Source organism: Notamacropus eugenii, chromosome 5 (assembly GCF_028372415.1).
Source record: "Notamacropus eugenii isolate mMacEug1 chromosome 5, mMacEug1.pri_v2, whole genome shotgun sequence".
NCBI classification, from domain to species: domain Eukaryota; kingdom Metazoa; phylum Chordata; class Mammalia; order Diprotodontia; family Macropodidae; genus Notamacropus; species Notamacropus eugenii.
In genome coordinates, this window is record NC_092876.1 from 83987127 (window position 1) to 83999906 (window position 12780).

The following is a 12780-nucleotide window of genomic DNA, read 5'->3' on the forward strand; positions in this document are numbered from 1 at the left end:
GAGTTGGAACACGACTGAAAAACAATTGAACAAAAATTCAGCTCTAAATGTATTATTCTCTCATGCAACCCATAACTGTACAGAAATATTCTCTACAACATCCCTGAGAAGTAATCTAACTTCTATTTGAATGCCTCCTTGATGTTCATTCTTTTCAGTCCTGTCCGACTCTTCATGTCCACATTGGGGTTTTTTTTTTTTGTTTTTGGCAAAGATACTGGAGTGGTTTGACATTTCCTCCTCCAGCTCATTTTAAAGATGAGGAAACGGGAGGCAAACAGGATTAAGTGACTTGCCCAGAGTCATACAGCTAATCAGTGTCAGAGGCTAGATTTGAACTGAGAAAGACAAGTCTTCCTAACTCCAGGTCAGATGCTCTATCCAACATGCCACCCAGCTGTGTTTGAATAGCTCCAATGTCTTGTAATTCACTTCCTTCTCAGTTCCCAATAACTGATTGTGTGGTTGTTCCTGGAATCAGGCTCTCAGTTTCTCCAGAGGCCAGGGACCTTCCTTAGAAGAATCATCCATCCATCCATCCATCCATCCATCCATCCATCCATCCATCCATCCATTAGTCCTGGCACTCTTCCTTGCAAGGCTGGGCTTCAGCATCCCTATCACTTGATAGGCTGCTTTAAAAAAATGTATCAGATAAATTCAGCGTCCAAAATTCTTTGAGCTTAGCACAGAAGACTCAGAGACAGAGTTTCCCCCCAACATTTCAAACATCTCATTCATTATATTCTAAATTATAAATGTACATTTCTTTTTATTGAGATAAGTCATAAATAAATATTACTGATAACCTTTTTCTCAGGTGGCTTTGGGGTCAGAACTCAGATAAAGAATCTGGTTGAGGAGGCAGAGCTCTAAATCAAGCCCAGTCACTAGGAGAGCTGGTTTCCAATCTCAATTCTGCTACTGTCTCTGATGAGACTTTGAGCAGGTTCCTTCCCCTTTCTGGAAGGAGTCTTCCTATCTGCCCATTGAGGAGTTTGAACTGGAAGGTGTCTAAGGGCCTTGCCAGTTCTGACCATCTATTATTCTAGGCAGGGTGACCATAGTTGATTCATCTTTTTACTGTGGAGGTGATGGTACAGACAACCTAGATTACTCAGATCCTGAATAATCTGAAAATACGTGCTACCATCTCCCATAAACCTCTCAACAGGGAGCATGGGGTGTCTGGGGAGGGCAATGGTGGTGCTGGGAGCTTTTCTAAAAAGCAGTTGGAGAATGGAAGGGAGAAGGAGAAGCAAGGCTGGGAGAACTCCCAAAGGGGATCATCAGCCCTTGGATAGCTGAGTCCCGGGGTGAGGCTGGGTCATAGGGGGGGAGGCACAGAAGGGGGATGGGAGGGAGTCAGCATTCAGCCTCTGTCTTGAGGTCGTGGTGGCAGCCCTTGCTGGAGGCCTCGGATGAGCTCCTTCCGGTTGTCTAGGATTGTGTCAAAGCTCTCTTGCAGCCGGGCCTGCTGACCAGCCAGCCGGCTCTGGAGGCCTCGGATCCACTGCAGCAAAGCCAGACGACGGTACATGACCAGGTGAATGTGGTGTTTTTCTTTCTCTTGCTCTTTGTAGCGCTCCCGAGCCAGCAGCTGCTGCACTGCCTGGGTCACAGTGGGTAGGAAGGCATCGGGGGCTGGACCAGGCTCTGGGGGGCCAGGGCAGGGGCTGGGGGTGTCCCAGGAGGGAGCAGGGCTGCTCTCAGGACTTTCCACACTCAAGGAGCTGCTGGCATAGCCAACGTCTTCCAAGGGGGAGCCAGCAGCAGCTGCGGCCCCTGCCCCATCTCCCTTGTCTGGCTCAGGCCCTGTAACTATGGGGAGTTCAGCCCCCTCTGGTGGGCTGCGCATCTCTCCTACTGTAGGGAGGAAGAAGCTATCAGACTGGGGGCCTGGGAGCCCATGGGCAGAGTGCTGTCTCTTGCCCAGGAGAGCCTGGTTGTCAGAGGAGACTGAAGGCAGGTTCTGCATGAGAGTCAGCTCCTCCCCACCTAGGCTAGGACCCCTGGCTCCACCAAGTGCCTGGCTCCAGTTCTCATTGGCATCATAGGTGCTGGTCACAAAGTTGGAGTTACTGTCAGGTTCATAGTCATGTTGAGACACAGAGGCAGGCGGCCCCCCCAGGAATGGGGGTTCGGGAGGCCCAGGTTGCACTGCAAACATCCTGACTACCAGAGGGAAAAAAGAAAGAGAAAACATTTTATCTTTCATACTTATAGTGCTGAACATAGGGCCTTCTTAATAGTAGGTGTTTATTCAGGGTTTGTTGAATTTAATGGGCCATAACAGATCGACCAGGGGTACTAAGAAAGGATGCTATAAGTAAAGAGGAGGAGAAGACATGAAGTTTCCCAGTGTGCCATCTCCCTCAATGCACCCAAAGGCACCTCAGTGCCTTTGCATAAGCAATCTCCCATACCTCCCATGCAATCTCTCTTCACCACTTCCCAAAACTCAACTGAAACACCATCTGCTACATAGGCCTATCCTGTTCCCTGTGGCTACTAATGCCCCCCTCCCACCTCTACCTCTTCGGTTAGACAATGAGCTCTTTGAGAGAGGAGATGATCTTTTACCTTTCTTTGGATCCCTAGGCTTGGCAGACTGCCTGGCACACAGAAGGTGTTTAATAAATGGTTACTGACTTGAATTGCCTTGTGTATAAATTAGTCAGTAGGCACTGATTAAATGTCTTTTATGTGCCAGGCACTGTGTTAAGTGCTGGGGAATCAAATACAAACAGAAACAGACAGTGCCTGCCCTCAAAGAACTTACAAATCTAATGGGAGAAGTCAACGCACAAAAGAAGGCTGGGAAAGGGGTGAGGTGTCCCTAGAGATCTCAGTTGGCCCTTTATGGGGGAAAAGAACCATTAAACTTTAGAGAATAGCAGCAACAACCAAAAAATCCCCTCAGGCATAGGGGTAAAAGGAGCTGTAGAGATCACCTTACCCATCCTTAAGTCAAACTCCTGGGTTAAAAGCACTTTACAATTGTCACCTCCTCTTCCTCCTGCAATATGGCTTTTGACCTCATAATACAACTGAAACCGCCTTCTCCAAGGTAGGAATGATCTCTTAGTTGCTAAGCCTAATGGTCTCTTCTCAGTCCTCACCCTTCTGGATCTGTCTCCAACATTTGAAACCAATCACCTCTCTCCTCTGGGAAACTCTCTCTTTCCTGGATTATTATTATAGGCAACTGGAGTTAAGTGACTTGCCTAGGGTCACACAGCTAGTAATTGTCTGAGGCAGGATTTGAACTCATTCTCTTGACTGCAGGGCTGGTGAGCTATCCATTGCACCACCTATTTGCCCCTCCTGTCTGGATTATTGTGATACTGCTCTTCTCTGCTGGGTCTCCTTCTATTTGTTTTGCTGCTCCCCTGCTGGGTCATCATAAGTGTCTAGTCTCCCTACTCACCATTTGTAGGGGTGCTCAAGGACTTTGAGCCCTTTTCTCTCTAATTTCTCAAAGTGATATCAACTTTCATGGAGTCATCATCTCTATGTAAATGACTTTCAGACTGAAATCTCCAGCCCTGGTCTCTCTCCTGAGCTCTAATTCCACATTACTAATTGCCCACTGGATATTTTCAAATGGATGTGCTGCAGGCATCTCATTTCAAAAGTAAACAGGAAGTTAAAAAGGTGATGACTGAAAAGTGGATTTGAATCCCTGGATTACAGAGGCATCTCATTAAGAAACTTAGGCTTTAAACAGAAATGTACAGAAAATGAAAGCAAGACCAGGTAACAGAGGATGAATATAACAGCACAGCATGGTCCTGTAAAAATAGCATCATAAATGCTGAAGCTCAGAATGAGCAAAGGCTGGTAAAGGGAGCTAAGTACACACAGAAAAGGTTTCTTCCTTCCTTCCTTTTTTTTAAAAACTATATTCAGAGAAAAAGGAAGATCAAAGAAGGGATAGAATCTTTTCTTGAGGTAGAAAGGATGATAATAACGGATAAGAGAGATAAGACAGGGATAATCCATTCCCATTTTGTTTCCATTTTTTCTGTCAAGGAGAATGATTTTTTCAGTGGAAAGGACAGAACAGACAGGGATGAGGAGGGAGCTGAAAGCCAAGAGAAGTAAAGAGATGGTAAGGTATTCTTGATGGATTCAAGACACCTGGACCAGATGAACTACAGCCTCTGGTCCTGAAAGAGCCAGTAGATGTGATTTCTGAGCTACCATAGGTAATATTTGAAAGATGTAGGAAATGAGGGTGGTATCTCAAGAGTGGAGAAGGGTAAGTGTTGTCCCAATTTTTCCATAAAGGTTGGTGACTTTGACTTCAGTTCTAGGGATCATTAAGTAGGATCATTTTAGGAGGTGGTGAAGGAATAGACAGAAAAAGAACGAGAGCTTGCAAAGAGATAGCTAGAGTGCTTTCATCCAGAACTGGTGCTACTAGCACCATTTTATTTCCTTTTTTTGATAGAACAACTAATTGCAGATAATAAGATAAGGGAACATGCTAAACTTACAGTGAACCTAGATTCTAAAACATTTTATAAAGTATAATAGTTAGAATTACAATAGCATTTATATAGAATTTCAATATTTGCAAAGTGCTTTAGAAATATTATTTCATTTGATCATGACAAAAATCCTGAGAGGGAGGTAGTATTATTCCCATTTTACAAATAAGGAAACTGAAGCATGTAGAGGGTAAATGACTTGACTGGGGTCACACAATTCCCAAGTGTCTGAGGCTGGATTTGAATTTAAGTCTTTGTGGCTCCAGACCCAGGGTTCTATTCATTACACTACATAGCTGCACCTAAAGGCATCTTGTACTATTCTTATGGAGAAGACAAGACACATACAGACTAGATGATATAATTAAAAGACTTCAGAACTTATTAATTAACCAAACTGGAAGGATAACAGTTTGTGGTTCAATTTCAACATGGCAGGAATTCTCTAATGGAGTTTCCAAGAGATCTATAATAATTATCCTAGTAATAATAGCTATTACTATAACATTTTTATAGCATCTACCATGCCAGTCACTGTGCTAAGCACTTTACAAATATTGTTTCACTTGGTCCTCACAAAAATCCTAAAAGTTAGCTGCTAATATTATTCCCATTTTATAGATGAGAAAACTAAGGCAAATAGGATTGCCCAGAGTCACACAGCTAGTTCAGTACCCAAGACTAGATTTGAACTTATGTCTTCCTGACTCCATGCCCTGTGCTCTACACATTACCCCACCTAGATGCTTCAAATTGTGTCCCTCCTTGTGTTATGTATTATAGAATCACACTTTTAGAGCTGGAGGGGGGACCTTATTGTCCATCAAGTCCACTTCCCTTATTTTAAAGAAAAGTAGAATGATTGTCATTGAAGTTATTTGATTTTCTCAGGATCACATAGTTAGTAAGCCTCTAAGATGAGATTCAAGACCAAGCCTTCTTGGCAAGTCTGGCACTCTGTGTAGGAAAGCATACTGTCTCAGTTATCAGTGATTTGGATAAAACTATCAAGGGTATGCATACTCATAGAAATTACAGATGGTACAAAGCTGTGAGGAATTACTAACACAATGGATGATAGTTATTCTACTATAATAATGATCCAGCTAGGTGATATGGTGGATAGACTGCCAGGTCTAGAGTCAAGAAGATTCCTCTTCCTGAATTCAAATCTAGCCTCAGACACTTACTAGCTCTATGACCCTGGGCAGATCTTTGTCTCAGTTTCCTCATCTGTAAAATGAGTTGGAGAAGGAAATGGCAAAGCACTCCGAGGAAATCCCAAATGAGATTGCGAAGAGTCAGACATGACTGAAATAACTGAACAGCAACAACAGATAATAAAAATAACTAGAATTTATATAGTGCCTTATGGTTTGCAAAGTGCTTTACATATATTATCTCAGTTGATTTTTCCCAATAACCCTAAGATAATTACTATTATTATCCCCATTTTACAGATGGGGAAATTAGAACAAGTTAAGTGACTTGCCCAGTTACACAGCTAAGCAAGTGTCTGAGTAGGCACTCTATTCACCAACAGGCAAGAACATTGGGTTGGATCTAATAAGCTGAAATTCCAAAGAGATAAATAAAGTTTTATACTTGGGTTAAAAAAATTAGCTTTACAACTACAGGATAGTTAGACAGTAGTTTGAAAGAGATAGTGCAATGTTAGTGGATGACAAACTCAATAATCAAACTCAGTATGTGTTAGCAATATGATGCAACATCTGAGAAAGCTGTCACCTTGGGTTGCATTATTAAAAGAGGTATAGCTTCCAGTAATAAGGTGTACCTTGCCCTAGTTAGACCACTCCTGGAGTATTGTGTTCAGTTCTAGGTGCCACTGTTGAAAAAGCACATCCAGGTGAGGGCACCAGAGATGACAAAGGGTCTTCAGTCCAAGTCAAATGAGTTTAGGTTAAGGAAGTTGGGATGTTTAGTTCAGAGAAAAGAAGACTCAGTGGGGACATGATAACTGCTTCAAGTATTTGAAGATCAAGTGAAAGAGAGGCTGGATTTCCTCTGTTTGGCCGAAGAGGGTACAACCAGAATCAACGGGTAGAAATGGCAGAGAATTTGTTTGGGTTTTGGTATCAGGAAAAACTTCCTAATAATAATGGAACTGGTGGTGGCAAAGAACAGGAAATTGAGGTGATGCCCATCAGTTGGGGAGGGGATAAACAAGTTGTGGTATCTGACTATGATGGAATACTACTGCTCTGTAAGAAATGATGAGCTGCTTTTCGTGGTGGCTTAAGAATTCGACATTAAAGGGATGCCCATCAATTGGGGAGGCCTAAACAAGCTGTGATATATGATTGTGATGGAATATTATTGTTCTGTAAGAAATGACAAGCAGGATGATTTCAGAAAAACCTTGAAAGCTTTACATGAACTGAAACATAGGTAAGTGAACAAAACCAGGAGAATGTTGTACACAGTAACAGCAATATTATTCTCAGCAATGCAATGATCCAAGACAATCCCAAAGGGCTAATGATGAAACATGCTATCTGCCTCCAGAGAAAGAACTGATATTGTTTGAATACAGACTGAAGCATACTATTTTTCACTTTCTTTCTTTTTTTTCTTTTTATTCTAGGCTTCTTGTACAAAATGACTAACATGGAAATGTTTTACATAATTGCATATGTATAACCTATATCTGATTGCTTACCATCTCAAGGAACAGGGAAGGGAGGGAGGAAGGGATAGAATTTGGAACTTAAAACTTTAGAAAAATGTTTAAAATTATTTAACATATAATTGGGGGAATAAGATACATATATTTAAAAAAAGAAATGGTGAGCTGGTTGATTTTAGAAAAAAAAAAACATGGAAAGACTTATATGAAATAATGAAGTGCACAGAACCAAGAGATTATATACGGTAACAGCAATATTGCTTGAAGAATAATTGTGAACAATTAAGTTACTGAGTACTATAAATACTCAGATTAGCTATAAAGGATCTATGAAAAAAGATGGCATCCACCTCCAGTGAAAGAACTGATAAACAGAGGGAAGCATAGTATGGAAATCTGTGTCAAATGGTGGCATTCTCTAGTGCAGGATGCGGAGGAAGATAATTTGGAACTTAAAATGTGAAGGGGGAGGGGGAGGAGGAGGAGGAGAAGAAGAAGAAGAGGAGGAGGAGAAGAAGAAGAGGAGGAGGAGGAGAAGGAAGAGGAGGAGAAGGAGAAGAAGGAGAATGAGAAGAAAAGAAAGAAGAGGAGGAGGAGAAGGAGAAGGAGAGGGAGGGAGGGAAGAAGGGAAGGAAGGACAGAAGAAAGGGAGGAAAATGGAGTTGTCCAGAAGTAGAAAAGCTGCCTGCCTGAGGGAGGGGTAGTTCCTCTCTCTTTGAAGGTCTTCAGACACTTCCCAGAGATCATTTGGCCCATAAGTTAAATGGCGAATTCCTTTTGTGTATGGGTTGGACTATCTGGCTACAGGCATTCCCTACCAACCTTCTGATTTTGTGATTCTATGACTGTATGTTCACAACTGCCAAAATGATATTCCTTTAGTACAGGACTGCTCATCACTCTCCTGTTCAAGAATTTGCAGTGTCTCCCATCTTCCTCTAGGATAAAATACAAATTCCTTTGTTTCTCAAATTCTTCACAATCTGGCTCTGACTGATCTTTCCAGACCTATTGCACATTCTTCTTCTTCATTCACTCTAAGTTCCAGTAGAATACTTGCTTTTCCCTGAACACATTTCCTCTCCTGTCCCCATATCTTTGCACAAGCTGTCTCTCAGTCCTGGAATGCTCTTGTTCCTCACTGCTGCTTCTTGAAATTCCCAGATCCCTTCAAGGTTCAATTCAAGAGCTACCTTGTTTAGAAGGCATTTCTGGATACCTCCAGTTTCTACTCCTCCCCCAACCCTGTGTCCTTTTTAATAATGCATTCTATATTTTCTTCTTGATGAATATATTTTGTATACTATGTATCCTTGATTTACTTATCAGTACACATTTTTATATCTTGACTTATTGGTGTGCATTTTTGACAAATATTTCTTCTTATTGGTGTGCATGAGTCCCTCTTCTCTGCTCCCACCTCCTACCCTCAAAGCCTTTGATGCCAAAACCTATCTCATTTTTGTATTTGCATTTCCAGAGTTTGGCACAATGCCTAGCACATAATATGTGCTTAATAAATACTTGTTAGTTGATTGACAGATTGACTGATTATCAGATAGATTGGGACACTGAGGTATTGAGCAGAAAGGCCCTGAATAGCTGAGTTGACTCCTCCTGGCTTCCACATTAGGAGGTCCTTTCTATCCCTGTCTTCTGTTGCTATGGTGCCCATTATACCTAGCTCTGTCTGTCCTCTCTCTCCTCTGCTCTGATCAGCCATTACCCTCCCTGTGAATACTTTCAATGGGCAGAGATTAGAACAAATGTATTTGTCCAAGTGTAGGCTTGAACTCACAGAGAAGGTGTCATCATCAACTATATACATTTTGTGTATTGGCAAACCAAGGCTTACAGAAGATAAGAAATTATCCTGCCAGGCAGCCTAACAAGGCGGGGGCAGTGATCAGAGGACGACAGGGGGAAGGATAAAGAAAGGCGAATGGTCATCACAAGGTGTAGGGAGGGAGGATGGGATAAAATATTGTTTATGGAGCTGTGTTTTAATGGTCTTCAAATCACCAGGTATGGTGGCTATGAGGTATATGTACGTACAGTATGCATTTGGGGCTGCGTATATGTATATGTACGTACAGTATGCATTTGGGGCTGCATATATGTATATGTACGTACAGTATGCATTTGGGGCTGCGTATATGTATATGTACGTACAGTATGCATTTGGGGCTGTATATATGTATATGTATGTACAGTATGCATTTGGGGTTGCGTATATGTATATGTACGTCGCGTATATGTGGTTTATGCATGCCCATGCATGCAGGTTGTGTACATGTGTGTGTTGCATATTATATGTATACATACATTTTTCTGTATGTACCTGGGTAGTGTAGCTGTGTGCCCATGTATGTACAGCGTAAAGCATGTGTAATATGTATGTATGGTACCTGTGTGCAGGTTCAACTGATGAGAGATATGGAAATGAGTGCTAATCAGTCATTTGGTATTCACTAAGGACAAAAACTAGCCTGGCAGGACTGGCAATTCCTTAGGCCCTGCCCCCAGAGGGTCTCTGGCACACAGGTCCACCTCCAAGACCTTGCGCAGAAGCCAGGCCCAGAGTGGTGGAGGATCCTGAGGCTGGTAGGGAGGGGAGAGAATTGTGAGGAGAGCAGGGCTCTAGGGTCAGTCAGCGCCCTCACATACACCCCATCCTTGTGGAGTACAGGCAAAGCCGGAGCATCCTTAACCCCATCCTCATTTTCCTGTTCCCCTCTTCTTCCCCATGGGCCTCCCGCAAGCCCCGCCTCCACTCCCCATTCCCAGCCACTGCTCTGGCGGGGGTGGGGGATGCTGCAGGAGACGCTCCTCCTTCCTCTTCACCCTTACCCACCCCCCCACCCCCACTCCCCACCCACAGCCCTGGGAGGCCAGAGATGAGTCTCTCCCCTAACATGGGCCACTGCGGTGTCCCCCCCGCGCCCTTTATAGAGCCCCAGCCCCCGGAGTTTCTCCCCTCAAAACAAAACGACCACCCTGCCCACAGCCCAGACTCACAGCCCAGAGGTGCCCAGGCCCACCCGACTCGGGCTTCAGCTCCTCTCCGGCTCCAGCCGCAGGAAAGCGTCACTGAGTCACTGGCCTGGCAAGGAGTGCGGAAAAGGGAGGGGCGGAGCCCCGGCTGCAGCGGAGGCTGCACACACACACACACACACACACACACACACACACACACACACACTCCCAGACACACAGGAAAACGCAGAGACACACACTCGGGAATACATACAGGCACACTCAGAGGCACACACTCAGGCACACGCAGGCACAGATTTGGGCAAGACAGGCACGCACAAATTCAGGCACACTAAGACACAAACATACGCACAGAACACACTTGCTGGGAGAGGTAGGGGACATGAGAGGGGAAGTAAAGCCATCCTCCCACAAAGGAAAGATTCTTGGGAGAAGGATACAGACAGCAAAAAATCCTTTTTTTTTTGCCAAGCAAGGAGAGGTTCACACACACACACACACACACACACACACACATATCTGTATACTCCTATGTACAGACCCATGAATAAATTCTTTTCTGTGTTTTAGGAGCATAATACTGAAAGCTTCTGTGCGGAGCAGATGATCTGTAAGCACCCTTCCACTTCTAGAAACGCTATGACCTTTACAGTGGAAATGACAGAATGATGTATGCTGGCAATTCAGGCAAGTACACTTAACATGTACTCATGTCTGTGTACTCATTTGCAGATATGTCCAGGAACAAGCTTACATGTGTAGGTATGCCTGTACATGTACTCCATGTAAGTAGGTATGTAAATGTTCTTGTGCAGGTTCTCATTCTCTCTAATTTATTTTTTGTCAATTTACCATGGAAGTTGTTCCATACCTTCTCTTTTCTCCTTATGTCACATAGTACCCTCTCCTCCCATCTTCTCAGCAGAGCGCCTTACCTCGTACCTTACCTGAAAAAATTGAGGCCATTACTTAGAGCTCTCTTTTCTTTCTCTTTTCATCCCATATTTTCATCCTTTACTATCTCCTTTAGTCCATTCACTGAAATAGTCCTCCCCATTGCCAAGGCTAACCCCTCTGTAACCTCTTGATTCCATCCCATCTCTCCCATTTTTTTCCTTCACATTGCCTCTACTATCATCCCTTCTCTTTCATGATTGATCTCTTCCTATGTCCTAGTTCCTTTCCTATTTCCTACAAACATTCAAATCCTCCCCCATCCTTAAAAAACGACAACCCCACCATCCCTGAAACTATTGTCCTGTATCTTTAATCTCTATATCTTTAATCTTTAAACTCTTCGAAAATAATGCATATACATGGAACTACCGTTCTCCTTTCATTCTACTTTTTATGTTAATTTTTATTTTACTTCTTTTCAATTAGTAAATATTTATTCTCTCTCCCTTCTGCCTTCTCCCTCCCCACCCTTAAAGAAAAAGAAAACCCTTGTAACAAATACCGATAATGAAGCAAAACAAATTCCTGCATTGGCCGTGTCCAAAAACACATGTCTCATTCTGCATCTTGAGTCCATCGTCTCCCAGGAGTTGGGTAGCTTGATTCATAATAAGTCCTTTGGAATTGTAAGTGGTCATTGAGTTTCTCAGAATTCTTAAGACTTTCAAAGCTAATTGTTTTTACAATTTTTAAATTATAGACATTGTTCTCCTATTTCTGCACCAGTTCATACAAGTCTTCCCAGGTTTCTCCGAAATCCTCTTTCTTTATTTCTTGCAAAATAATATTCCATTGCATCCAGATACCATAATTTGTTTTTCCATTCCCTAAATGACGAGCACCCACTTAGTTTCTAATTCTTTGCCACTACAAAAAAAGAGCTTCTATAAATAGTTCTGTATGTATGAGTCCTTTTCCTCTTTCTGAGGAGGAGTATAGTTGGGTCAAAGGCTATGCACAGTTCAATGATGTTTTGAACATAATTCCATATTACTTTTCAGAATCAATCAACACTGAAATCCATGCTCGAGCTGAACTGCCAAGCATTCAGACTATGCTTCAGAGAACACAACTCCGATGGTCTGGCCACGTCGTTCAAATGCAAAATGTATGCTTGCCAAAAAAGGCTAGTTTATGGAGAACTCACATGGGGCAAGTGATCACATGGTGGTCAGAAGAAGAGATGCAAGGACACTCTCAAGGTCTCTCTCAATAACTTTGGACTTGATTGTGCGACATGGGAGACACTGACACGGGACTGCTCAGCATGATGTGCCCACATCAGAAAGGGTGCTGTGATGTATGAGCAAAGCAGAATTGAGATAGCACAAAGTAAACATAGGATGCACAAATTTGGAGTATCCATCCCAAATACTCACATGGACTATCTATATTCAATCTGGAGCAGAACATTCTGAGCTCATATTGGTCTGATCAGCCACAGGCAGACACACTGAAACTTCACTTTATCATGGTGATGTCATTTTGGTCCTCTTCGAAAGCAACAGAGAACAACCAATTGTTGCTCTTTTACCCAGGAACCCTGAGGGTCTTCTCCTCCCAGTTTGATTTTTTTTTTTAATTAAAGGGGCCATCCCTTGAACATGTGCTTAAAGAAGTCTATTCATTGAATGAGTGTATCTCACTCAAAGTGAGAATGCTATAAGACCTTAGTCTGAA

General features: G+C 42.9%; 1 protein-coding gene across 1 annotated transcript; it reads right to left on the minus strand.

The window, feature by feature from the left end:
- Positions 1–740: 740 nt before the first annotated feature.
- C5H1orf216 (chromosome 5 C1orf216 homolog) lies at positions 741–10272 on the minus strand. The gene is made up of 2 exons (XM_072610070.1): positions 10165–10272; positions 741–2175 (listed from the first exon to the last, which is right to left on the minus strand). Exon 2 carries the CDS (start codon positions 2168–2170, stop codon positions 1373–1375), a length of 798 nt encoding a protein of 265 aa, XP_072466171.1. The 5' UTR covers positions 2171–2175; positions 10165–10272; the 3' UTR covers positions 741–1372.
- Between the last annotated feature and the right edge of the window lie 2508 nt (positions 10273–12780).